The sequence below is a fragment of the Nematostella vectensis genome, chromosome 5 (assembly GCF_932526225.1).
Source record: "Nematostella vectensis chromosome 5, jaNemVect1.1, whole genome shotgun sequence".
NCBI lineage: Eukaryota > Metazoa > Cnidaria > Anthozoa > Actiniaria > Edwardsiidae > Nematostella > Nematostella vectensis.
The window spans coordinates 13086931-13113962 of record NC_064038.1 but is presented as its reverse complement, the minus strand read 5'-3'; the positions used below and the strand labels follow the sequence as shown (position 1 = coordinate 13113962).

The window sequence follows — 27032 nt, the reverse complement described above, 5'->3', positions numbered from 1 at the left end:
GTCAGTCATCACTGTCATCGAATGTCGGAAGTCGTTCGTAAGAAAAGGTCGAAGGTCACGTCTCCTACCAGCAGTATCCTCAACCAGCGGTAACACCGGCATACGATGTTAACGGGCTTCTCAGATTATCTCTTCATTTCACCTCCGCCTCATACAGCGACCCAATTGCTACTGCGTGTAACGATCACAAAATGAACACTATGTTTTACTTCATAATCTTTGTCTTACTTCTCAGTTGCATCTTCGCAGATGTAAAAAGGTCAGTATAATTTATTATTACATAAATACGCGATAGTAGGCCGTAAACGCCGCCGGCTACTCTTTAGAATTCTTGCCCCGCCGAATCGCAGTATTCTGTTGCGCTAGTCACGTAAAGTGATATAAAATTTTAAATTTTAAGGCACCGGTACGTACCTAATTAGCGGCCGACGCGGAATTTTAGATAATTTTATAATTCTGTCGACAGTTAGCTTATCATTGCCAGCTTGATTATTGTACGCCTACATTATAAGGATTGTACTGTAACTGTATTAAAAAAATATTTTTGCGCTCACGAGAAAAGTAATCATGGATGGAATTACTAATTTTGCTCTTTATTGGTGATACGTTTTGCGTGTACGTATGATTTGGTGCACATTATTTTGCTTATAAGAGATTAGCAGTTTACGTGGAGAAACACGATGCATACCGATCTGCTGAGTGGCTGTTTAGAGTCATCAAAAGCTTTGAGTAGCCTTAGATGTCTACGAGGTCAAGGCAAAAAAAGTTTTTTAAGTCTGATCGAGTCCTCCATTACTCTCTAAATTTCCGTTATAGGTCGTGAGATAACTCACGAGAGAGAAAAAAGCATTACAGTAAATTGAACCACGACAACATCCGCAGTTTTGCAATAGATCCCCTTAGGCGGCAGTGTAATAGTATGATCATCAATAACACCCGGTACTAACTCCAATGAGAAAATATCTTAAATTTGAGTATCTTTGGTGCTGATTTTTTTTAAAAATTAAACCAACTAGGCTAACTAGCCTGGATTTATTATAAGAAACACCGATGAAAATGAACCGTTAGAAGTTTTTTTAATTCATGTCTCCCACGTTTGCAATAAATATAGCCAAATAGCTTATTTTTGTAGCAAAATGCCCATGTTCTGTATTTCTTAATTTTTTTCCCGCCTTAGAATACTGTTTTTTGCGTAGCCATTAAGCATTTTGAAGCACGTTTCAGCTGATCATCAAGAGTGAAAACACAATTATGATTCTAATGCAGTTTCCAAAGAAGATCACGGAAAAGGAATGTTTTCTTTTGCGCGTTAGGGTATACTGCAAGAAAACAACGTTTTGGTGATAGCGGAATTATTGACACATAGCTTACAAATATTTCCGCTTACGATTCATTCAATTGCTCTAAGAATTTGTGACGTAAAATGGATTTGTCAAAAATGCAAACGACGTTAGACTTTGGTCTTCAAGATAAAAGAAAACATACTGCGTGAGCTTATTCACGTCCCTTATTCAGCTAAGTATCAGCATTCTGCATTAGCAATTTTTTCTTCTAAATCAGCCGGTTTCATCTGACAATATTATCTTCAAGTGAAGTGGGTTTGTCTAAATGCCAGTTTAGATCTCAAAATAAAGTCACGCTACATATCTGGTTTATACTGAGTCCCAAATGTATATCGATGGTCTAAAGGCTGTAGTAAACAGTGTTAACAATGCCCATAGCTCTGCAATAATGCATGTGTATTGTGTACTTTAATGGTTTATTTCCAATACGCATGTGTTTAAAATAAATATTCACAAGTATCGCTCAACCCTCATTACCGCCCCCTACAACGCCTACCATAATCACCTTGAAGTCTAAGAGAGGCTTCAACAGTTCAAGAGAGGCTTAAAAAAGTCTGAAATGTCTAGAACTCTGAGTCTAAAATAAAGAGATAACAATATTTCTGAAACCTAAAAATGACGCTATTGTCGAATGTAGGATTATCGATGTATAATGAAAACTTAACCACAAATGACTTTTGGCCGTTTTTAAAATAGTTAGCCACGGGGTATAATTGATATAAGTAGTAGGCTAGTTATGCAATAAATGAGGCTAGTTATGTAATGAATGTGAATTATTAAGTACACAAATCTGTAAATGGAATCTTTTTATTTTTCTTTGGGGGGGGGGAGGGTAAACTCTGCCCAGCTACCACAGTTTCTCGTGAAACTTCGGGAAAATGAAACATAATTTGAAGAGTGTCTTGACTGTTTTCTAGTTACATAACCATATTAGCCTTGTGTGGTTTTTAAAGGGAATTGTGGCGCAGAAAGGAGTTGAGAGAAAACATCCCCAAGTTTTCGTGGGTTGCCTGTGCAGCTGCCACGGACAGGTTTAGGGCGACAAAGGCGGATCTAGCTTTTCGTGGTGGGGGGGGGGGGGGTGGGGGGGGGCTTGGCTCAGTGACAAAGGGGGGAGGGGGTATTTTTTGTTACCGCAGCCCAAACTCAATTAGCAGGGATAGCTGCAAGGTACATTTCCGAATGTTTCAAGCTAAGGGAAACGCTAATATGAAAAATTAAACCTAAAGCACAATAGAAATCTGAAGTACAAATACAAATACAAATAAAAATAAAAAAAGGAAAGGGAAAAAAAGGGAAGAAAAAAAGAAAAAAGAAAATACAATGTAAAACTAAGTAGTAACTAAAAACAATCAGAAAAGATTTAGAAAAAGAAAAAAAGAAAGAAAGGAAATACAATGTAAACTAAAACTAAGAACAATCACATAATAGCTGTTGTACGTCTTATATACGTACTATTTTACCTTTTTTTTAAAATTTTTTGGTCACTAACCGATGTAACTTTACTGTTTCAAGGGACCAATAAATAAAATCTGTCTATCTGTCTGTCTGTCTGTCTGTCTGTCCAAAGGGGGGGGGGGGGGGGGGGGGCGGGGTTAAACCCCCTAAACCCTCCCCCTAGATCCGCTACTGACTTGTGCTATTTTGTCTTTTGAGGCGCTCTTACCGAGAGAACCTCGATTTCATCGAGAACAAACGAAAACGAAACCATGTCTTCAGATATTGCGCACTTCACTCTTCTTTATAAAGACATTTATAGTTCAGTCTATGCTTGTTCATTCTTACTTTTTAAGCATTCTAAGGCTGAAAAAAATCCATAACCAGGGGCGGTGGACGGGGAGTTGCGGAGGTGGAGGCGCTTGGCACGACTGTTAGGCAGACTAATAAGCCTCGTCAATGATTAGTTCTCTACACGGGGCAGAATAATAAACAGCGGGACTAAACCCTCACACATTGGGGCGGGAATTAACTTTTTGTAGGATATCGAATTTTTGAAGATAGGTTTCAGCAGCATGTTAAGTGAAAACATGTGAAGCATTCTAGTTGCCGCGGGAGATTAAATGTCAGCATTCAAGGTAACATTGACTAAATAACATGAGAAGTGGGTTTTATTGAAAGAAAGCTTGGTAAATTACGTACGTTTCTTACGGGGCCAGGTAACTTATCCGTGGCGTATTTCTCTTGAGTAGCCATTATCAATGCCAGCCAAAATGTATGTTTGTCAAATTCTTGCGATCCCCAATCGGCCTGATATCTGACGGGAATCTAGCCTGCGTCGCAGCCAGAGATAACCTATAATATATGCAGGTAATTTCCGGCTGCGACGCAGGCAAACAAGGGAGGTATAACACATTTTTTTCACGTTAGATATTTTTATATTATCATCTCGTACATTTACAGCCTACATAAAAAAATACTGGAAGGATACATGGCGATGTGTTTTTTTTTTTCATAATAAGTCAGGCCCCAAAAGGCCAAATTTAATGCTATTCTAAAAACAAAACTGAAATGTGCGCTTTTTATGACTTTGATAAGCGTTTGATGTTATTACCCTATGATTTCTTTAAGCAATCCACCAAAGATCATAACTAAAGACGGTAATATTGTGATCAAGGCGGGTGAAGACGGGGATATCGTATTCGAGCCGAGTGCAGGGAGACAAGTCCGGATAGGTGCTGCTGTGCTGGTATGTTCTGGTTCCTTCTCCCTGACCACACCCATGCACCACAGCACCCCCTCTGATGTATTTATTGTTATCTATTGTTCATTTATTAATGTTACCATAAAGACAGCGTGCTCGTGCGGAGAGCACGCCAAACTTGATTGTTGAAAGCATAGTTAGTATGTTGAAAGTGAAAAAAATCAGTGTTGTGTTGAGAGTGTAAGTTCAGTGTTGTGTTGAGAGTAGAAGTTCAGTGTTGTGTTGAGAGTAGAAGTTCAGTGTTGTGTTGAGAGTAGAAGTTCAGTGTTGTGTTGAGAGTAGAAGCTCAGTGTTGTGTGGAGAGAAGAAGTTCAGTGTTGTGTTGAGAGTAGAAGTTCAGTGTTGTGTTGAGAGTAGAAGTTCAGTGTTGTGTTGAGAGTAGAAGTTCAGTGTTGTGTTGAGAGTAGAAGTTCAGTGTTGTGTTACGAGTAGAAGTTCAGTGTTGTGTTGAGAGTAGAAGTTCAGTGTTGTGTTGATAGTAGAAGTTCAGTGTTGTGTGGAGAGTAGAAGTTCAGTGTTGTGTGGAGAGTAGAAGTTCAGTGTTGTGTTGATAGTAGAAGTTCAGTGTTGTGTGGAGAGTAGAAGTTCAGTGTTGTGTGGAGAGTAGAAGTTCAGTGTTGTCTGGAGAGTAGAAGTTCAGTGTTGTGTTGAGAGTAGAAGTTCAGTGTTGTGTTGAGAGTAGAAGTTCAGTGTTGTGTTGAGAGTAGAAGTTCAGTGTTCTGTTGAAAGTAGAAGTTCAGTGTTGTGTGGAGAGTAGAAGTTCAGTGTTATGTTGAGAGTAGAAGTTCAGTGTTGTGTTGAGAGTAGAGGTTCATTGTTGTGTTGAGAGTAGAGGTTCAGTGTTGTGTTGAGAGTATAAGGCCAGTTTTGTGTGGAGAGTAGAAGTTCAGTGTTGTGTTGAGAGTAGAAGCTCAGTGTTGTGTGGAGAGTAGAAGTTCAGTGTTGTGTGGAGAGTAGAAGTTCAGTGTTGTGTGGAGAGTAGAAGTTCATTGTTGTGTTGAGAGTAGAAGTTCAGTGTTGTGTGGAGAGTAGAAGTTCAGTTTTGTGTGGAGAGTAGAAGTTCAGTGTTGTGTTGAGAGTAGAAGTTCAGTGTTGTGTTGAGAGTAGAAGTTCAGTGTTGTGTTGAGAGTAGAAGTTTAGTGTTGTGTTGAGAGTAGAAGTTTAGTGTTGTGTTGAGAGTAGAAGTTTAGTGTTATGTTAAGAGTAGAAGTTCAGTGTTGTGTTGAGAGTAGAAGTTCAGTGTTGTGTGGAGAGTAGAAGTTCAGTGTTGTGTTAAGAGTAGAAGTTCAGTGTTGTGTTGAGAGTAGAAGTTCAGTGTTGTGTGGAGAGTAGAAGTTCAGTGTTGTGTTGAGAGTAGAAGTTCAGTGTTGTGTTGAGAGTAGAAGTTCAGTGTTGTGTTGAGAGTAGAAGTTCAGTGTTGTGTTGAGAGTAGAAGTTCAGTGTTGTGTTGCGAGTAGAAGTTCAGTGTTGTGTTGAGAGTAGAAGTTCAGTGTTGTGTTGAGAGTAGAAGTTCAGTGTTGTGTCGAGAGTAGAAGTCCAGTGTTGTGTTGAGAGTAGAAGTCCAGTGTTGTGTTGAGAGTAGAAGTTCAGTGTTGTGTTGAGAGTAGAAGTCCAGTGTTGTGTTGAGAGTAGAAGTTCAGTGTTGTGTTTAGAGTATAAGTTCAGTGTTATGTTGAGAGTAAAAGTTCAGTGTTATGTTGAGAGTAGAAGTTCAGTGTTGTGTGGAGAGTAGAAGTTCAGTGTTATGTTGAGAGTAGAAGTTCAGTGTTGTGTTGAGAATAGAAGTTCAGTGTTATGTTGAGAGTAGAAGTTCAGTGTTATGTTGAGAGTAGAAGTTCAGTGTTGTGTTGAGAGTAGAAGTTCAGTGTTATGTTGAGAGTAGAAGTTCAGTGTTGTGTGGAGAGTAGAAGTTCAGTGTTGTCTGGAGAGTAGAAGTTCAGTGTTGTGTGGAGAGTAGAAGTTCAGTGTTGTGTGGAGAGTAGAAGTTCAGTGTTGTGTGGAGAGTAGAAGTTCAGTGTTGTGTGGAGAGTAGAAGTTTAGTGTTGTGTTGAGAGTAGAAGTTCAGTGTTGTGTTGAGAGTAGAAGTTCAGTGTTATGTTGAGAGTAGAAGTTCAGTGTTGTGTTGAGAGTAGAGGTTCAGTGTTGTGTTGAGAGTAGAAGTTCAGTGTTGTGTGGAGAGTAGAAGTTCAGTGTTGTGTGGAGAGTAGAAGTTCAGTGTTATGTTGAGAGTAAAAGTTCAGTGTTGTGTTGATAGTGGAAGTTTAGTGTTGTGTTGAGAGTAGAAGTTTAGTGTTGTGTTGAGAGTAGAAGTTTAGTGTTATGTTAAGAGTAGAAGTTCAGTGTTGTGTTGAGAGTAGAAGTTCAGTGTTGTGTGGAGAGTAGAAGTTCAGTGTTGTGTTAAGAGTAGAAGTTCAGTGTTGTGTTGAGAGTAGAAGTTCAGTGTTGTGTTACGAGTAGAAGTTCAGTGTTGTGTTGAGAGTAGAAGTTCAGTGTTGTGTTGAGAGTAGAAGTTCAGTGTTGTGTTGAGAGTAGAAGTTCAGTGTTGTGTTGAGAGTAGAAGTTCAGTGTTGTGTTGAGAGTAGAAGTTCAGTGTTGTGTTGAGAGTAGAAGTTCAGTGTTGTGTTGAGAGTAGAAGTTCAGTGTTGTGTCGAGAGTAGAAGTCCAGTGTTGTGTTGAGAGTAGAAGTCCAGTGTTGTGTTGAGAGTAGAAGTTCAGTGTTGTGTTGAGAGTAGAAGTCCAGTGTTGTGTTGAGAGTAGAAGTTCAGTGTTGTGTTGAGAGTAGAAGTTCAGTGTTATGTTGAGAGTAAAAGTTCAGTGTTATGTTGAGAGTAGAAGTTCAGTGTTGTGTGGAGAGTAGAAGTTCAGTGTTATGTTGAGAGTAGAAGTTCAGTGTTGTGTTGAGAGTAGAAGTTCAGTGTTATGTTGAGAGTAGAAGTTCAGTGTTATGTTGAGAGTAGAAGTTCAGTGTTGTGTTGAGAGTAGAAGTTCAGTGTTATGTTGAGAGTAGAAGTTCAGTGTTGTGTGGAGAGTAGAAGTTCAGTGTTGTGTGGAGAGTAGAAGTTCAGTGTTGTGTGGAGAGTAGAAGTTCAGTGTTGTGTGGAGAGTAGAAGTTTAGTGTTGTGTTGAGAGTAGAAGTTCAGTGTTGTGTTGAGAGTAAAAGTTCAGTGTTGTGTGGAGAGTAGAAGTTCAGTGTTGTGTGGAGAGTAGAAGTTCAGTGTTGTGTGGAGAGTAAAAGTTCAGTGTTGTGTGGAGAGTAGAAGTTCAGTGTTGTGTGGAGAGTAGAAGTTCAGTGTTGTGTGGAGAGTAAAAGTTTAGTGTTGTGTGGAGAGTAGAAGTCCAGTGTTGTGTGGAGAGTAGAAGTTCAGTGTTGTGTTGAGAGTAGAAGTTCAGTGTTGTGTGGAGAGTAGAAGTTCAGTGTTGTGTTACGAGTAGAAGTTCAGTGTTGTGTTACGAGTAGAAGTTCAGTGTTGTGTGGAGAGTAGAAGTTCAGTGTTCTCTAGAGAGTAGAAGTTCAGTGTTGTGTGGAGAGTAGAAGTTCAGTGTTGTGTGGAGAGTAGAAGCTCAGTGTTGTGTTGAGAGTAGAAGTTCAGTGTTGTGTGGAGAGTAGAAGTTTAGTGTTGTGTTGAGAGTAGAAGTTCAGTGTTGTGTTGAGAGTAAAAGTTCAGTGTTGTGTGGAGAGTAAAAGTTCAGTGTTGTGTGGAGAGTAGAAGTTCAGTGTTGTGTGGAGAGTAGAAGTTCAGTGTTGTGTGGAGAGTAGAAGTTCAGTGTTGTGTGGAGAGTAGAAGTTCAGTGTTGTCTGGAGAGTAGAAGCTCAGTGTTGTGTTGAGAGTAGAAGTTCAGTGTTGTGTTGAGAGTAGAAGTCCAGTTTTGTGTGGAGAGAAGAAGTTTAGTGTTGTGTTGAGAGTAGAAGTTCAGTGTTGTGTTGAGAGTAAAAGTTCAGTGTTGTGTTGATAGTGGAAGTTCAGTGTTGTGTTGAGAGTTGAAGTTCAGTGTTGTGTTGAGAGTAGAAGTTCAGTGTTGTGTTGAGAGTAGAAGTTCAGTGTTGTGTTGAGAGTAGAAGTTCAGTGTTGTGTTGAGAGTAGAAGTTCAGTGTTGTGTTGAGAGTAGAAGTTCAGTGTTGTGTTGAGAGTAGAAGCTCAGTGTTGTGTTGAGAGTAGAAGTTCAGTGTTGTGTTGAGATTAGAAGTTCAGTGTTGTGTTGAGAGTAGAAGTTCAGTGTTGTGTTGAGAGTAGAAGTTCAGTGTTGTGTTGAGAGAAGAAGTTCAGTGTTGTGTTGAGAGTAGAAGCTCAGTGTTGTGTTGAGAGTAGAAGTTCAGTGTTGTGTTGAGAGTAGAAGTTCAGTGTTGTGTTGAGAGTAGAAGTTCAGTGTTATGTTGAGAGTAGAAGTTCAGTGTTGTGTTGAGAGTAGAGGTTCAGTGTTATGTTGAGAGTAAAAGTTCAGTGTTGTGTTGATAGTGGAAGTTCAGTGTTGTGTTGAGAGTAGAAGTTCAGTGTTGTGTTGAGAGTAGAAGTTCAGTGTTGTGTTGAGAGAAGAAGTTCAGTGTTGTGTGGAGAGTAGAAGTTCAGTGTTATGTTGAGAGTAAAAGTTCAGTGTTGTGTTGAGAGTAGAAGTCCAGTTTTGTGTGGAGAGAACAAGTTTAGTGTTGTGTTGAGAGTAGAAGTTCAGTGTTGTGTTGAGAGTAGAAGTTCAGTGTTGTGTTGAGAGTAAAAGTTCAGTGTTGTGTGGAGAGTAGAAGTTCAGTGTTGTGTGGAGAGTAGAAGTTCAGTGTTGTGTGGAGAGTAGAAGTTCAGTGTTGTGTGGAGAGTAGAAGTTCAGTGTTGTCTGGAGAGTAGAAGCTCAGTGTTGTGTTGAGAGTAGAAGTTCAGTGTTGTGTTGAGAGTAGAAGTCCAGTTTTGTGTGGAGAGAAGAAGTTTAGTGTTGTGTTGAGAGTAGAAGTTCAGTGTTGTGTTGAGAGTAAAAGTTCAGTGTTGTGTTGATAGTGGAAGTTCAGTGTTGTGTTGAGAGTTGAAGTTCAGTGTTGTGTTGAGAGTAGAAGTTCAGTGTTGTGTTGACAGTAGAAGTTCAGTGTTGTGTTGAGAGAAGAAGTTCAGTGTTGTGTGGAGAGTAGAAGTTCAGTGTTATGTTGAGAGTAAAAGTTCAGTGTTGTGTTGAGAGTAGAAGTTCAGTGTTGTGTTGAGAGTAAAAGTTCAGTGTTGTGTGGAGAGTAAAAGTTCAGTGTTGTGTGGAGAGTAGAAGTTCAGTGTTGTGTGGAGAGTAGAAGTTCAGTGTTGTGTGGAGAGTAGAAGTTCAGTGTTGTGTGGAGAGTAGAAGTTCAGTGTTGTCTGGAGAGTAGAAGCTCAGTGTTGTGTTGAGAGTAGAAGTTCAGTGTTGTGTTGAGAGTAGAAGTCCAGTTTTGTGTGGAGAGAAGAAGTTTAGTGTTGTGTTGAGAGTAGAAGTTCAGTGTTGTGTTGAGAGTAAAAGTTCAGTGTTGTGTTGATAGTGGAAGTTCAGTGTTGTGTTGAGAGTTGAAGTTCAGTGTTGTGTTGAGAGTAGAAGTTCAGTGTTGTGTAGAGAGTAGAAGTTCAGTGTTGTGTTGAGAGTAGAAGTTCAGTGTTGTGTTGAGAGTAGAAGTTCAGTGTTGTGTGGAGAGTAGAAGTTCAGTGTTGTGTGGAGAGTAGAAGTTCAGTGTTGTGTTGAGAGTAGAAGTTCAGTGTTGTGTTGATAGCAGAAGTTCAGTGTTGTGTTGAGAGTAGAAGCTCAGTGTTGTGTTGAGAGTAGAAGTTCAGTGTTGTGTTGAGATTAGAAGTTCAGTGTTGTGTTGAGATTAGAAGTTCAGTGTTGTATATATACTGTAAATCTAACAATTAGACTTCGAGTTCGAGTTTTGTATTAGTCAATAGATTGTCAAGAGGCGCTGCGAGTCGACTATTTGACTCATAGAAAACGAAAAGGAGTAGTAGTCTAATTGTTTTAGTATAAATCCACTCACATACTACCTTAAAATAAATGACGATTTAAATCATTCTCAGTAATGAATAACCGCTTTTGTCGCCGCTTTTTCGCTAAACCTCTCCCTGAACAGATGGCCCTCTGCGACCCCTCTCTCTTATATATATTCTCATCTATGTCCAAATCTTATCTGATAACCACACCCAAGGACCGTCTGCACCCCTCTCTCCCTTATATAATTATATCCTTAGCACCCCCCTGCTCTGATAAAACACTACATAAGGACCCCTTTGCGCCCCTTCTCCCCTATCTTTACTCGTCTATGCCTTGCTGGTCTTCCTTACCACAACCAAGACACTTCTTCCACTAATCATCTTTCTTTATACCTTTTTTTTTCGTTTCCTAACAACACATGGGCAAAAGAAGACAAAGGACAAAGACCGCTCTCTAACCTGTTGCATTTTAAGACCCAATTTACCCTTTACTCCGGTTGACTTTCGAATGTGAATTCTTTTTTTTAATTTTGAGCCAATTATCTCCTGCCAGAATGCTACAAGCAGTCAAGGACCAAAAGGCGAGGTGAGCGTGTGGGTAATTTATAAAGTTTACCGGAACCCAGGGGTGGATCCACGAATTGCAGTAGGAAGGGGACAAAGCCAGGATATAAAGAAAGGTGGAAGCCTGATTAATTGTCCTTCCGTTGATTTTTTTTTTATACTTTTTATTTACTTTTTTAGCAAGATCTCTAAAAATGGGTCAGGGAGCTTGAGGATCCATTGGTCCACCTACGGACGCCATTATGTATACCTCTATATACTCAGGGAGACCTTATAAGCTAACCGTAAGTTTTTTCTTTTTTACTACAGCCTGGAGCAAGAGGACCCCCGGGTGTGGTAAGTGTATAAGCCAAAAAACACCATGGCTTGCGACATTCTAAGATTAACCGGAAAGAGAATATTTTGACAGATAAATGAAATGCTAGGTATCTAAGACAAACTTTTTATTTTCAATAGTTTTCCATGTGTTATCTCATTAGTACCATACGGTACGGGTTTAAGAGTCAGTCGAGTACGCAGGTCGCGTACGCAGGATTTGCTGAGGGGGGGGGGGGGGGGGTGGGGGAGTGACGTCTTAGGTATCATACGGAAAAGCATAGGATTTGACTATCCTTCAATAAGGAATGACCAACTTTTGGCGCCTAGTGAAGTGCAGGTTAACGTCCTTATCCTAAAAGATGAGGGATTCACAATCCCCAATACAGAAAGCCAGGCTTATAAACCATAAAAAATGACATAAAAAATTATTTTGTAACAGGCTGGTCCTAAAGGCGACAGAGGAGAGGTGAGTAAAGATTTCGTAGCTAGATGTGGGTTCATTCGCGCTCTTTCATAGCTGTGCAAATATGTATTAAATCTAAATAGAGTGATCAATAGGATAACCTTAAATTCTCTTAGCTTAGAGACGCACAATGTTCAACCCCTTTTAAATACATGCCGGTAATTCCCTATGCCGTGACCAGATCCATGTCAATACCCTCCCTTCTCCTTTTGCTAGACTGGTGCCCAGGGCCCGCGCGGACCACCGGGACAAGTCCTGTACATGGTGAGTTATCACTGTTTAAATGTACAATATACGACATTGTAATTAAAAAAGTTCGGATACATTTAAAGGCTCCTTGTGGATACGTCAGCCCTATGCAATATATCCTTAAGGAGTCGAAGTCAGTTCAATATTTGAAAATAATCTGTATAAAGAAATCTTGAAATATCCTTATTAATAAAAAAGTTTTATACATCAAATAAATTCGCAATCGCTTCCCTAAATCTGCCGTATGTTTGTTGCTAGGGCTTGTTCCAGATAAGACGAGGGAATAACGGTAGTTAACCCTATTCAGACCGGGCTTTCGGGGGGCTTTCTTTGACCGGGGGGTGGGGGAGGCTCTTTCGGCCCCCCATCCGTACCTTTTGAACCATTGGAATCATTGGAACTATTATGACCAAATTTTAAAAGAATCATTATCTGACAAAGAGAAACAAAATGATATATGACGTCATTATGACGTCATTTACGGACAGATGGCTATAAATAGCCTATCTTTCCAAACCTTTGCATAGAACATCCAAAATCCCAATTAATTATCATAATCAGTTCGTATTCAAAAAGCGTCCGATATTCTTATACAAATTGTCTTTGTGACGTCACGATGACGTCACTTAAAAGCAGAAACGGGCAATATTTCTGTTTTTTTAGATGCGTATTTCTGTATGTTTTTTTTCGATAGTCTTATTATCTTGCAGTAGACATATATTATTAGTGACACTGTTTCTATATCAACAATATATGACATCTGTGACGTCATTGATTGGCATAATACCTTTAATATAACAAGTTTGCGAATGGAATCTTAATTAAAGTAATAATTTTAATATCTTTCCCAACATTTTTTTCTACTTTTTATTTAAAATAGAGGAACATAAAAAGGATTTTGCCAAATTTAGAAACTTGGTTGCTATGGTTACCAGGGTACACATATCAAAATTTTGTTTACACCAAACTGATCCCAGATAAATTTTAGTAAAAGTCATCAAATGTCAATGCTCTAGCCCTACTAGTTTAAAAACTATTACAGATCAAAGGTGCTGGGGGCCTCAAAAGCCCCCGGTCTAAATAGGAAGAGAAGTTCAATAAAATCTGAGTTTGACATTATTCCAGGCGAATACACAAGCAGTCCTTGAAGTAGCTTTCTCGCGTTTATAACGCGCAAAAACTGTCATCGCCGCTTTGCAGTTCACAATTTACATGCAAGACCTTTGGCGCAACAAAACCAATAAAATCAGTTTCCGTGAAAACGTCAGTATTACAGCAGCAAATAAAGATTTAAGTGTCCCTTCACCGAGGGGCCGATCCAGGAGCTCCAGAAAGGGGGGGGGGGGGGGGGGCGAAACAAGGGTTTCAAGAAAGGGGGGCCGGATTCAATGCTCTTCCGTGTATTTCCTTAAAATCTGAAAATAGGGGCGGCCGGGGCCCGCTCGGGCCACTCCCAAATCCGCCTCTGGTACCACACGTTCCACCATCCCATATGCCTCCCCCGCTTCAAAACTATAGGTGACGTTTTACTTGTAATGTTCCTTTATTCACAGAATAGCACCAGCGGCAACACAACTGCCGTCCCAGGGCCAAAGGGAGACAAAGGAGATCCCGGCAGACCGGGGTTGAACGGGACCGATGGTCGTGTAAGTGAATTTTAAAGAAAGCCAATCACGCCGCCAATTTCAAGCTCTCGTTCAGTACCGACCGTGGATAGTTATTTTGAAGTTTCATGCAAATAAAACGATAAATGTTCAATTGTAAACAATAATAAAGGAGTGGACATTCTTTAACGGCAGTAGCGGCAGGTGGACAGGCCGACGGGTGCATTTACAGGCCCGCAGTAAAACAATAAGGAGAATAAATGTTGCTATGCGAGCTGACAGACGGATGGTCCTGTAAACTTGAGAAAATAAAATAAAAAACACGAAACAGATCGCCAATGTGAACAGAAAGAAAAATCTTATCGTTGCAAATGTTTGTTTCGTTTTCAGCCTGGACTTAAAGGTGAACCCGGAGAGGTATGTACCGTCTCCCCTGTGAAGTATTCACTGCGTAACAAAAAAAAAACCAGTAGCCGATAGGGAAGAGGGGCGGGGAAAACGGTGGGATGGTGAGAAGTTGGGGCGGTGGTGAGAAGGTGGGGCGGGGGAGAGGGTGGGATGGTGAGAAGGTGGGGCGGGGGAGGGGATGGGCTGGTGAGAAGGTAGGGCGGGGGAGGGGGTGGGGTGGTGAGAAGGTGGGGCGGGGGAGGGGTGGGGTGGTGATAAAGTAGGGAAGAGGTGGGGTGGTGAGAAGGTAGGGAGGGGGAGGGGTTGGGGTGGTGAGAAGGTAGGGTAGGGTAGGGGGTGGGGTGTTGAGAAGGTAGGGCAGGGGTGGGGAGGGGAAGAGGGTGGGATGTTAAAAAGGTGGGGCATCAGGGGTGGGGTGGTGAAAAGGTAGGGCGGGGGAGGGGGTGGGGTGGGGTGGTGAGAAGGTCGGGCGGGGTGGTGAGAAGGTAGGGAGGGGGAAGGGGTGGGGTGGTGAGAAGGTAGGGTAGGGTAGGGGGTGGGGTGGTGAGAAGGTAGGGCAGGGGTGGGGCGGGGGAGAGGGTGGGGTGTTGAAAAGGTAGGGCGGGGGAGGGGGTGGGGTGGTGAGAAGGTAGGGCGGGGGAGGGGTTGGGGTGGTGAGAAGGTGGGGCGGGGGAGGGGGTGGGGTGGTGAGAAGGTAGGGCGGGGGAGGGGTTGGGGTGGTGAGAAGGTGGGGCGGGGGAGGGAGAGGGGTGGTGAGAAGGTAGGGAAGGGGTGGGGTGGTGAGAAGGTAGGGAGGGGGAAGGGGTGGGGTGGTGAAAAGGTAGGGTAGGGTAGGGGGTGGGGTGGTGAGAAGGTGGGGCGGGGGAGAGGGTGGGGTGTTGAAAAGGTAGGGCGGGGGAGGGGGTGGGGTGGTGAGAAGGTAGGGCGGGGGAGGGGTTGGGGTGGTGAGAAGGTGGGGCGGGGGAGGGAGAGGGGTGGTGAGAAGGTAGGGAAGGGGTGGGGTGGTGAGAAGGTAGGGAGGGGGAAGGGGTGGGGTGGTGAGAAGGTAGGGTAGGGTAGGGGGTGGGGTGGTGAGAAGGTGGGGCGGGGGAGAGGGTGGGGTGTTGAAAAGGTAGGGCGGGGGAGGGGGTGGGGTGGTGAGAAGGTAGGGCGGGGGAGGGGTTGGGGTGGTGAGAAGGTGGGGCGGGGGAGGGAGATGGGTGGTGAGAAGGTAGGGAAGGGGTGGGGTGGTGAGAAGGTAGGGTAGGGTAGGGGGTGTGGTGGTGAGAAGGTAGGGCAGGGGTGGGGCGGGGGAGAGGGTGGGGTGTTGAAAAGGTGGGGCGGGGGAGGGGGTGGGGTGGTGAGAAGGTGGGGCGGGGGAGGGAGAGGGGTGGTGAGAAGGTAGGGAAGGGGTGGGGTGGTGAGAAGGTAGGAAGGTAGTAAGGATAGTTTGGCTATCCGACGGAGTTTTAGACTAGCAAAGGTCGCATGCGTGATCCGCACAATTGGCATCACGCTAGCCCGGTCGCAGCTCTAGATCCCACATGGATCTGAGCTGTGGTTTAAAGCACTTCGTTCGAGTCGAAGTTGCCCTGCAGTTTTTTTGCCGATGAAGTTTAACTGAGGCAAACCGGCTATGCCATGCTGACGAGTCCTAATAAGGACGAAACAGCTGTCCATGGTTGCCGAACTGCACGGGTAATAGACTGTGCTAGCGTCCCGTCTTGGCCCGACTGGTGCCAATATGTGTATGCTAGTGTGCTTCTAAAGTTCACATTTATGTATACATACTCGCAAGGATAGTTGGCTATCCGACGGAGTTTTAGACTAGCAAAGTTCGCATGCGTGATCCGCACAATTGGCATCACGCTAGCCCGGGCGCAGCTCTAGATCGAACATGGATCTAAGCTGTGGTTTAAAGCACTTCGTTCGAGTTGTAGTCGCCCTGCAGTTTTTTTTTGCCGATGAAGTTTAACTGAGGCAAACCGGCTATGCCATGCTGACGAGTCCTAATAAGGACGAAACAGCTGTCCATGGTTGCCGAACTGCACGGGTAATAGACTGTGCTAGCGTCCCATCTTGGCCCGACTGGTGCCAATGTGTGTATGCTAGTGTGCTTCTAAAGTTCACTGGAAGGTAGGGCGGGGGAGGGGGTGGGGTGGTGAGAAGGTGGGGCGGGGGAGGGAGTGGGGTGGTGAGAAGGTAGGGCAGGGGAGGGGGTGGGGTTGGGAAGGGGGTGGGGTGGTGAGAAGGTGGGGCCGGGGGAGGAGGTAGGGTGGTGAGAAGGTAGGGTGGGGTAGGGGGTGGGGGGGGGGGTAAGAAGGTGGGGCGGGGAAAGGGGTGGGGTGGTAAGAAGGTAGGGTGGGGGAGCTGAATTGCTTACTTAGTGAATACATTTTTTTATTACAGAAACATGTTATAAGACAATCCAGGCACAATCCTAGGTTGTAACCGTTTTGTATTAATCTACCGTTTAATGGTTCTTTGCCAGCGAGGATTGGACGGGGCTAAAGGAGCAAATGGCACCAGAGGGGAGCTGGGACCGAAGGGTGATAGGGGCTTGCCTGGGAGAGCCATCAGCCCGTCTTTTGCGAGGTAATGCGGTGATTATTTGTTACTAGTCTGCACACAAGATAGAGAGAGAGAGAAAGAGAGAGAGAGAGAGAGAGCCATTTTCCGTCCTTCCCTTATTTATTGATGTTCATATCTATTTCAGCTGCACAAATGAAAGCGATGTTGGACAGATGAGGTTTGATAATGGTTTCCTGCAGGTAAGATCAATCGCTTCCCTATGATAAATAAATATTTATTTTCCTCGCAATTTGTCAGCACGATTTTTTTTTAAGATGGCAACATTTAAATTTAAAACACTGCGAGAATGTTATATAAGGTATTTGTTGTTGGTAGGGATTTTTACCAAATAAAATCTAAAATATAATGCCATACATCATTGGGATGTGAAGTTTTCCTTTTCAACCTAATAATGTGTTTGTTACTTGGAACAACAAAAATGGGTTCTTGGAATATAAAACTGTCTTCTTTAATTATTCCCGTTTTTGCTGTTGATAGAAACATCAATAATGCAATAATTTATGGGTGTGTCGAACAGGGCACTTGTGAAAAGAGATCACGTGACCTTTTGATTGGCAAATTTAAAACGAAATATTAAAATCTTTAAATGAAAGCAAACCCTTCCTCAAAGAAAAACTTTCTGGCATTTTTCTTCACTGAATAAGTTACGTAGTTGCTGTTTTTTTTTTTTGGCCGCTATTTGATTGAAAATGCTTTTATGTGACTATGCCATTGAGTGGGAGCATAAAATGGCAGCTTGTTTGGCCTTCTTTAAAGCCGCATTGTCACCAGTTTACTTCCGGTCGATTACCTAACAAAATCCGATTATTTTTAACGGAAAGCGAGAAATATTTCAAAAAATTGAAAGCAGTGTGTCTATTAGAATTTTCTTTGAGGATGTGATTGATAATTTAGAGCGGATGGCCTGTTAAATATTTCGGCTTCTAATAGATTCAACGGTTGAGGTTTCCGTCGGACCTCCGGAAGTAAACTGGTGAAATGCGGCTTTAACCAATAGTGTGTTTATCGCGTTAGGTGTGTACCGGAACAGGGGGGTGGAGGTCTATGCAGTATCAGGGCTGCGAGCCCCTGAACGTGGCTCAGAGGAATTTGGACGCATTCAAAAAGTCAAGCTTTGCGGTGCTGTTTCAATTTAACAAAAACTTGGATGTCAATCTTGGCAATGGGACCACAGAAAACATTACAGCAGGTGAGTGGAATATGCGGGAAACAACCAAATAACATAGTTATATGCATGTCTTTATCTTGTTTTTTATGGATTTTTGAATCGATATTAGTATTTCTATGTTAGTTTTTCTAAATTTGTTAAAATATTCTATATGCTTGATCGAATATGATGATGATGATGATGATGATGATGATGATGATGATGGATCAAGATGATGTTAATGTAATGATGACGATGATTATGATGCTGAGGATGTTATCATCAATCCTTTCATGAGCTAGTTGTAGAATCACCCTGACCCACAATTTCTCGATTTCTTCAAATAAACCTAAATTTAATACTTGTAACTCGGTGTACGAATTGGCACCAGCTAGTCACATCACATTAGCTGCCCGGCCCCTCCCTTTCCATTGCCCCTGTGTCAGAATACCAACACCACCAACAACCTTTATCACTACCATTAAGTTCATAATTCTGATGTCATTGGTAATTTATCTATATTTCTTACCAACAGACTTCCAAAATGGTTCTCTATCCCCCTCCCCGAGCTACGAAGAAAGTGCAATGGGATCAGCGATTCACCTCACAGGAAATCAGCACATCAACTTCCAGGGCCTCCCCCTCAAGATGTGGAGCCGCTCTGATTGGTCCGTGATGGTATTTCTAAAGGTTATCGATAGTGGATTGAACGCGGACAAGGAGGTGCCCATATTGGGCTCTGGGACAACTCAAACTGGACGAGGATTCCATTTGGGTCTTCGACGAAAGGTAATAACAGGAATCCTTTCCTAGGAGCGTATAGCTGTACCATCTACTCTTACATTTGAACATGGATTATTGTTAAAGAGCTCTTGTCAGCCACACCTTTGTTATGTCTTCATTTATTTTTGGAAGGCACATACTGTAATGTGCTAAAATCTTGAAATAAGCATCTAAAAACAAATTTTAATAATTTATTTAATATAATAAATAATTAATAATAAATATTTAATTACCAAATTCAATTCAAAATATTGTATCAGCTTGCCCAAATCAGCCGATGGAAATGGATGTTTTTTCACACTTTTGTACTTTGCTAGAATGACAAAATGGCGGCTGGCAGAGGCTGTTTAAGGGATTAAAAAATAATGCAGAGATTTCTGATAATGGTAAATTGGCATCCAATAATGTTAAAATTTTAAGGTTAATCTTTTGTATTTTGATTTTTCTTCAGAAACTGCTGATTGGTTTCTATAGCAACGACATGGAAGGGAATACAGAATTAAACTATGACCAGTGGTACCACGTGACCTTTATTTGGAAGTCGTCAGGGTCGAGAGGGACTAGGTCAGACTTAAAAATACAATCGATTATATTGCTAAGGCTAAGTTCAAACGTCGTATTATCCATGAGTCGTATTCAATGCAAGTGAATGGAGTCGATTGTTTCATCTTTATTTGCATGCATTTGCATTGAATACGGCTCATGGATAATACGACGTTTGAGCTTACCCTTATTTTACCACTCCGCAGGCATCTTAACCTGGAAAGAAAAGAAAAAGGAAAGAAGAATCATGCCAAATTCAAATTCTAAACTCAAGGAAGTCGAGATCTAAAAAAACTAGAAAGGCTCTTTTTCTATTCTCTTTCACTGCCGTCCAGTTGGTTTAGGTTAAGGAATTACAACAGTATAGGCCGCTAACATAAAATAGAATTGGCGAAAAAAGATTATCGATCTAAGGAGACTTCTATATTCAGTAGAGCTCGCGTCAAGTAAATCACGCGACGTCAAAACTGTATGATAAGGACATACTAAAGTCATGTGACCGCAAACAGAAAAAAAAATATCATTAAAACCGAAAATAAATTCATATCTTGCATTTAATTCGTTGAGATGCCTGAGGAGACTACACTACAGCAAAGTTTTGACGCAATATTAATTTACCCGAATGACTAGATTTCAATGTTAAATATTTTAACAGCTGCAGGTTAACATATCAACACTTCTGCGTCCTCAAATCCTTGATCCAGCGCTCACGCGGTTATATATTCGAACAACTAGCAAGCAAAATGAACTCTCACTTACATGCTTTTGCATTTTCGGCACAAACAAACAATCAAACAAACAAACAAGCAAACAAACAATCAAACAAACAAACAAACAAAGAAACAAACAAGCAAACAAACAAACAATCAAACAAACAAACAAACAAACAAGCAAACAAACAAACAAACAAACAATCAAACAAACAAACAAACAAGCAAGGAAGCAAACAAACAAACAAACAAACAACAAGCAAGCAAGCAAACAAACAAACGAACGAACAAACACACAAACAAACAAAGAAAGGGACGTACAAAAGGAAAAGAAAAGAGGGTGGGGTGAAGAACACAACAACAACAAAAATTTTACACGGAACAAGAACACCTTACGAATGCATGCAGCCCAAACAAGACTGAAGTAAAGCAAAATGCACACAGAAAAGAAGCCCTAGGGACAAGAAGAAAAAAAAAACAAGCACATCTGAAACGCCCCGCCCTTTCCCCCCTCCCTCTCATTACTTTTATTTTTTCAATGGTCCGTCTCTTAAACATGTTGATTTATCTGAAACCCATCCCTTCGCAGACAAATATTTATTGATGGCGTCCTTGACAAGGAAGAAAACGATGTGGTCTACTATAGCGGCGACTCAGACAACAGTGAGATTGGAGCGTGGTGGGACTCATCAAATAAACCTACAAACCTGGTGATTGACACTCTTTACATTATAAATACTATAGTTGACTACAGAGTGCAACCCGACGCGCAGACACTCTGCCAGGCACGTGGAGTTAATTCAAACATGCCTTGAGCTAAATGTCCTAATAAACTAGTTCAAACGTTTTCATTCCAAAAAAAAATATGGGACACGCTGCAATAACTTGATTTAGTTTAGAGTTTTGCACTTTTGTTGATCCAGAAATTCCAGAAAAGACCCCCCTACCCCAACGGAATTTTCAATTCATTCCGTAAGGGGTAAGAATCTTTTTCGAAATCACGCATTTGATTAAAAAACCAATTGAAGTTTTAATATTATTATTATTGAAGAATAAATAGACCACAGATCAGTTCTAAAAGGACTAGGTAGTCTACGTAGCGTGGTAAAATCGGGATAAAATCAACTTGAAAATGTATGTTTTAAGCCTATGTGAAACTACTCTCTGACTTTTTTACAGAGGTGTAAAACACCTATTCTAATCTTGTTTGCCTGTTCTCGAAAAATGTTTTTCAATTTCGCTAGCTTATCAGGCGTTCACAATAGAGCAATCTCGTAAACTAGATTATGGGAGTACAGGGGGATTATATACTTGAGGCGAATGAGACATCTAGATGACAATAGTATTCTTGGACGTTCTAAACTCTTGGCGTGGAATTGTCTGACGGCGTTGGGTAAGATTTTTCCTATGACGTCACTGTACAAAACACTGGAAGCCCGATCCAATTTTCCTTGCAAATTCGACTATCATATCCAAGATCTTCTTATAATCAGCACTGATGTAGAAGTGAGTAAAAAGATATTTAAGCTAATGGGGTTGCTCTATTTGCCAGCACGTTAGTTGATATAATTTTGAAATTTGTCTTTGAAAAAATAGAGGGAAATTTTGATTGTAACTCGTTTTCGTTCGTTCTAAATTTTCGTTCTTTTGTAAAATCTACTGGTATAAATCTGTGACGTATTTAATAGTTGGTGATTGATTTGTTTATTAATAGAAAATAGAAACTGACAGGGACTTAAAAAAACAAAAGGAAACAGTCCAGAAATTTTGAGACGAGACGTGTTAACGCGTCGATTGTCGATTTTAACATTTCCGTGACCATAATTAGGAAAAATAATATATATATAAAGCCTATTTGATAATAAAGTAAGTTACATATTGAGAAGTTCTATTAATTTTTAATGATACTTTTAAACTTTTTATACTTTTCAGGTGGGGGGGGGGGGGTGTCGTCCGTGTAGTAGAATAGCATCATCTACCCCTTTCCTCTGAACTCTTCCAGGTACTTCAAACCAATTTTATGAAAAGTTAGGGGGAGGGGAGGGGGCCTGACAACATACCACGCCCCTCCTGGTCATTTCCTTATATATTTTTTAAGTTATTGGTGGGGGGGGGGGGGGGGGGGGGGGGCACGCTCCCCCAGTGTCCCACCCCCTGCTACGGCCCTATTCAATGTCTGATAATAGAATAAAATGCTGCCCATGGAAAATTCATAACGCAACCCCGGTTATAAGCCATCCCACCCCCTTTCCTCTGTGACCTTGACTGGTAGATTTTTATATTCGAGGAGTAATAATTGTATAACTACTTCCCTGACGCAACTAATGGACAAAATTTATAATTGATAATAATTGATGAAGGTTAAAGAGCGAGTGAGCATCAATTGGTATCAATTGAATTTTGAAAACCATTAAGTAAGTTGATATCAATTATCATCGAATTTATTAGTTGCCTTTAATTATCAATTAGTTACATCAAGGACGCTTCTTGATAGCCTTGTCCCCAGGCTACTCCCTTGCTGTCAGCTCCATGATGCTTTGCGCCCAGATTCACACTTTCCAATATGGCAGACGCTTCATGCTGGGGGCAGAACAGAAATGGCCAGTGACGTCATAGCCATGCAGAACGTGATAGGCCCGCCGAGAAACCTAGGGACGAGGCCAGCTTCTTCATATTATGCTGATAGATTCCGCTCGACTGCATGCAAAATAAAAGTACGGACAATTACGTTGTCTGCGCGCGAAAATGTTAATAAACGTTCAGATCTCGCCCTACAAAACTTTTTTCTCCTGTTTCTCGGATATACAAACCATTAATCATGTCTAGTACTCCTTCCCCCCCCCCCCCCCCCCCCCCCCCCGAGCAGTTCATCTACCGCGTGTGAACACAACACAATCTTCACAATACAATACTTTTGTGATAAATTCTTTTAATTATTCTTTTAATTTTATCTGTTTCTTAATTATTGAAAAAAACTGACTATGACTCTCTAACATGCTTATCACTTTTCAATATAAACAATTTTTTTCACTTCGCAAATAATTACATTTTGTTTACAACAAACACAGCTGCAACGTTTCCTCGACACTTCAGATCGTCGCCAACAGAAAGAAAATAGACATTTGCTTATAACACCTAATGCTTCGTTTCTTTAACATTACATCCTGATAACACCCAAAAGTTTCCCACAAACGCTTCGGTTACAAAAAACACTTTCGTTACAAAATGCAATCTGTCAAAAAATAAATTATATCCGTTGATGGCCAAGCGGTTAAATACAGCGCAGAGAAAGTAATTATAACTTTTTTTTTGTATTGACAAAACGACATGGCGCCCGATCAAGCCGCGTTTTTATTTTTTATTTATTCGGATTCAAATTCAATTAAAATGATATTGTTTTGGTTTGAAGCCCATGGACCTATCGCATCGAAACAATGTTTTTACAAAGTTTTTTTTTTTTTTTCAACCGAATCTTTCGAAATTACTATTTGAGGTCAATTGGCTACACAAATCAAACATTCACCATGATCCACAGAGTTTGTCTTGGTCTTATTCTTGTATTTCGCTTACAAAAAAGAACTTCTACTTACCTTTAAATCATTTTCATGAAAAAATGAGAAAATCATGCAGGTGCTTTCAGCATTTCCGCACCTTCACTTTTTAACCTTTCTGATAATGCGTTTCTTCCTATCGTTCTTAAGAGACTATCATGTTCTCTTCTATCGATTAAAAGAGCTCAAAATCACAAAATAATATGTTTTTTTTTTTTTAGTATGGGTGACTTTATGTGAAGTTCATTACCATTTTCAATATCTGGTGTGTAGTCTCTTTTTATCCACCAACGTCTTGTCAGCCTGTCAGTCTAAGCATCACCTTGTGAAGTGCAATCGAGGATCTTACTAACACCTCAGTCTTACCAAATTAATGAACAAGCATTTATGCTGTAAAGAACGCCGTGTATAGAACGCTTGTCCTTACTTTCCCTCGCACTCATCAACAACTTTGCCATAGTCGCTAAAAAGTCCGGGATGAGCGCGACCTTGCGTAAAATGCAACGGAAAATCTAAACCCCTTTTTCCTGGTTTTGATCTCTTCAACACAACACAGCTGAACACAAGAGGCTTAATTTCTAGCAAAGTTTTCGTGAATACATCGAAAGACAGGACATTTATTGAAGAAGTCTAAACGCTGTGAAAACGGGAAAAGTTTCAAAATGGATCGGTTTGATTTGGGTCAATATCTAGAGATGATCGCTCGGAAGCTGACGGTTTGAATCTTTGATAAGGTGAAATGCAACGGAAAATCTGAACCCATTTTCCTGGTTTAAATCTCTCCCATTTTTGCGTGCTTACTTTTGAAAGACTTATACACGGTGGTCGTCCAATCTTGTCGAATTCTCTCATCGATAGATATCGGTCGTTCCAAAAGAAGCAGGTGAAATAAATGTGTCAGGAGGATTATCGGCGGTCTATGTAGCACAGCGAGGGAAGAAAAAATTGCACAGCTCCAAAACACCGATCGTGAAGATTGTTTTCCATGGTGTGCATCGTGTACTGACAACAAGACAAAGTAAAACACAGTCATAACCATGAAGCAGTTTTTGTGCTCGCATCCTTGACCCTCGCGATACCATTAGGTGAAATATCTTTTACTGATTGGATCTGCATTTATCTGAACAATGTAATTAGATAGCTATCTGGTCTTATATTAAACGACGACCTGACTACATTGAATAATATATCCTGGACGAAATCCTAAAATACATTAGAGTAGAATCTGGACATCTGCATATACATCGAATGTTACCTAAAAATACGTTGAATAATATAATAAATGGTAAATCTGGATTTAATTTCAGACCGAATTTGAACCAAGCGATAAGATCAGGACTATATAGAACAAATATATGGGGAATTCTGAATAAATACAATCTGAAAGAAATATTCAGCACCTGGGCTATCGATGATGAACAGTAACAACTCCAGTTTGTCTCCTAACTATCAAACAATCTACATGAACGCCACCATCTTTGGAGGTATAGTCGTTCCTGGACTTATTCTCAATACCATGGCGGTCATCATCACGTGCACTGTGGCCAGGAAACATCTGGTTCCCACCAACATCTTCCTGGCAACACTAGCAGCCGTGGACTTGACAAGTATACTACTCACTACCACCCCCACTGCATTTTATTACATATTTGGAGGGTGGGGTCAGGTTGAACATAGCGTGTGCTTATATCAAGGGATTTTATCAGTTTTTAGCACCTTGGCGACTGGGTCGGTAGCAACGATAATCTCCGTAGATCGCTTCGTAGCAACTTTGAGGCCACTATGGTACCATGCTCACCGGCCTGACCATTCCGCGACCAAACTCGTACTGGGAGTTCTAGCATCTTCTTTTGCGTTTTCTCTGCTACCGCTGACCGGACTTGGGAAATTACAAGCTCATTACCCAGGATCCTTTTGTACACTGTCTTACTCGCCCCAATCCATGATGGCCGTTGGTTATGCTCTCGCCTTCGCTGTGCTTTGCCTACTGGAAGGTATAATAGTAGTCGGGTGCAACCTGATTATTTGTATCTATATGTTTCGGTATCGAAGACGAGTAGAGCCGTTGCTAAGCCATGTATTGTGCGTGTTGGCCACGCGGCGGAGAAAACGGGAGGCGCAATACTCACACGTCATGTTGGCAGTTTCTATGCTGTTTATTATCTGCTGGATTCCTTTTATGGTGAGTATAGCGTATTGCGTTAATAGTTGTAACGGCCGGGTTTGGAACACCGGTTCGACCGAATGGCTCGACCTTTTCGGGTGAAAGGTAAGAAATAACAACGAAACCACGCCGCACGACATCGGGACAGAAGTAAATTTATTGCAGAACATGCAGAAATCACACACGTGTAGACACTTTACCAATAAGGGCATGACATATAAGGAAATTTAACAAAGGCTTCCCAAAATATGAGAAATAAAAACATACACACTCTTTACACCCACACAAAATTGTCAGGTCCGTTTAATAAGCTATCAAATAGTTGTCAGCTACTTTGCTGCCGTGAGAACTAAGTGGCACGGGCTTTGTTTTTCAAGCCAGATTTTATCTTATTGATTTATTTATTCTTTACTGTACTTTTTTGTTTGTTAATTTATTAAAATAGTTATGTTCAGGAAGACGGAACATCATTATTAGCATCGATATATAACCAATGTTATTGTCGTGATCATCGCCACTGTCATCATGATCATCATTATCCTTATCTTGACCTCTGTCTCCTTGAAAGGAATACTTTCTTTGTGGACTGTATGTTTTTTTTTCTGCTTGACAAACAGCTCAATGAAATAGCATCCAATGTTGATGTTTTCAGATGCGTGCGCTCTGTGGCCTGTCCGGTGTCCGGGTATCGCCGGAGTATAGTGCTTGGGCCGTTCGCTTACTACTCTTCAAGTACACGCTTGACCCTTGTACTTACTTGCTGACCAGAAAAGAGTACCGTCACGCATTCACAACACTAATCAAGTGTCACGCGTCACGCAACGTGACACCACTGGCTGCACCGGCAGAGATGGCAGACACGGCTTTGTAAATATAGGCGTTACACATTCACAAACCTGATCACCTGTTACACATCACGCAACGACACCATGAATCCAAGAGATATTTGATATTTACAATCATGTGTGCGAGTAAGTGCGTAAGGACTTTCAATAAAGATGCAACCCAAGCCAGCGTCCCCCAGTGGTTCTTTTACGTCTCCAATACAGGCTAATAGGGACCTTATGTGTGTGTGTGTGTGGGGGGGGTGGGAGGGGGGGGGGGGGGGGTTCAACAAAATATTACGGCCAAATAGAAACAAAATAAGACATTTCTACAGTAGCGCTGTGCACGGGCCATAAATACGATCTAGGCTCTTCACTTGTCTCGACCTCGAGGGTGACAACTCAGGGCAACACTTTAGCATCATGGTTTATGGTTTACACCAGTTTACTTCCGGAGGTCCGACGGAAACCTCAACCGTTAAAAGACAAAAGAATCTATTAAAATCCGAGATATTTAACAGGCCATCCGCTCTAAATTATCAATCACACCCTCAAAGAAACTTCCAATAGACACACTGCTTTCAATAGTTTGAAGTATTTTTCGCGTTTTCCGTTAAAAAATCATCGGATATTGTTACGTAATCGACCGGAAGTAAACTGGTGACAATGCGGCTTTAAGCACCTGGAGTATCCTCAGTGGTGACTCTAACTATATACGGTCTAGAGGTAGCTTTGGAAGGCATGTTCTCAAATTGCGTTTCTTACTCGTTGTGTTGCCAGCAATTTGTTGCTAACAATAGATCAGCAGGTATCAACTAATTATGTTAATTTGGGCGACGCGTCGAGTCGAGCGATCATCCAAGAGAAATATCAACAACTCGATATTGTTATCATGATCCTATCACGCTAATTCAAAACATAGAGATAAAGCAAACATAACAACTAGAAAGAATGAAATCGGATAAAGTCCTCTTCACTTGCGCACGTTAGATTCGCGCGCGGACGATTTTTTTTTTTTTTTTTTTTTTTTTTTTTGTGGTTGTCGCGTCGTTTTCAGAAAGTCATTTTACGCATCCTCTTCAGGAAGCGACGCTGGCAAACTGAGCTTAATGAAAGGAAGGCTTAAAGTAAAGAACCCACTTTTTTCAAGAAAATCTATCCATTCTCG

The 27032-nt window shown here is 41.4% G+C and overlaps 2 protein-coding genes and 1 long non-coding RNA gene across 3 annotated transcripts in view; 2 read left to right on the top strand and 1 right to left on the bottom strand.

Moving 5' to 3' along the window:
* Positions 1 to 21207, top strand: part of LOC5507619 — a gene marked incomplete in the record, with an annotated part of 25722 nt that extends 4515 nt beyond the window's left edge. Inside the window, 14 exon segments of the mRNA XM_048727283.1 lie at positions 1 to 259; positions 3912 to 4029; positions 10519 to 10551; positions 10839 to 10865; positions 11287 to 11313; positions 11527 to 11574; positions 13113 to 13205; positions 13554 to 13580; positions 16042 to 16145; positions 16267 to 16321; positions 17157 to 17331; positions 17825 to 18078; positions 18524 to 18636; positions 19915 to 21207. Coding sequence (XP_048583240.1) covers positions 192 to 259; positions 3912 to 4029; positions 10519 to 10551; positions 10839 to 10865; positions 11287 to 11313; positions 11527 to 11574; positions 13113 to 13205; positions 13554 to 13580; positions 16042 to 16145; positions 16267 to 16321; positions 17157 to 17331; positions 17825 to 18078; positions 18524 to 18636; positions 19915 to 20140 — 1368 coding nt within the window.
* Positions 21208 to 21750: 543 nt separating this feature from the next.
* LOC116614850 lies at positions 21751 to 24019 on the bottom strand. The gene is made up of 2 exons (XR_007308012.1): positions 22916 to 24019; positions 21751 to 22022 (listed from the first exon to the last, which is right to left on the bottom strand). It is a non-coding gene; the product is annotated as an uncharacterized LOC116614850 (long non-coding RNA).
* A 141-nt stretch (positions 24020 to 24160) lies between these two features.
* LOC116614849 (prostaglandin E2 receptor EP3 subtype) lies at positions 24161 to 26053 on the top strand. The gene is made up of 2 exons (XM_032376368.2): positions 24161 to 25058; positions 25693 to 26053. The coding sequence occupies exons 1-2, from the start codon at positions 24288 to 24290 to the stop codon at positions 25909 to 25911; spliced, it is 990 nt and encodes a 329-aa protein (XP_032232259.1). The 5' UTR covers positions 24161 to 24287; the 3' UTR covers positions 25912 to 26053.
* The last annotated feature ends 979 nt before the right edge of the window (positions 26054 to 27032 follow it).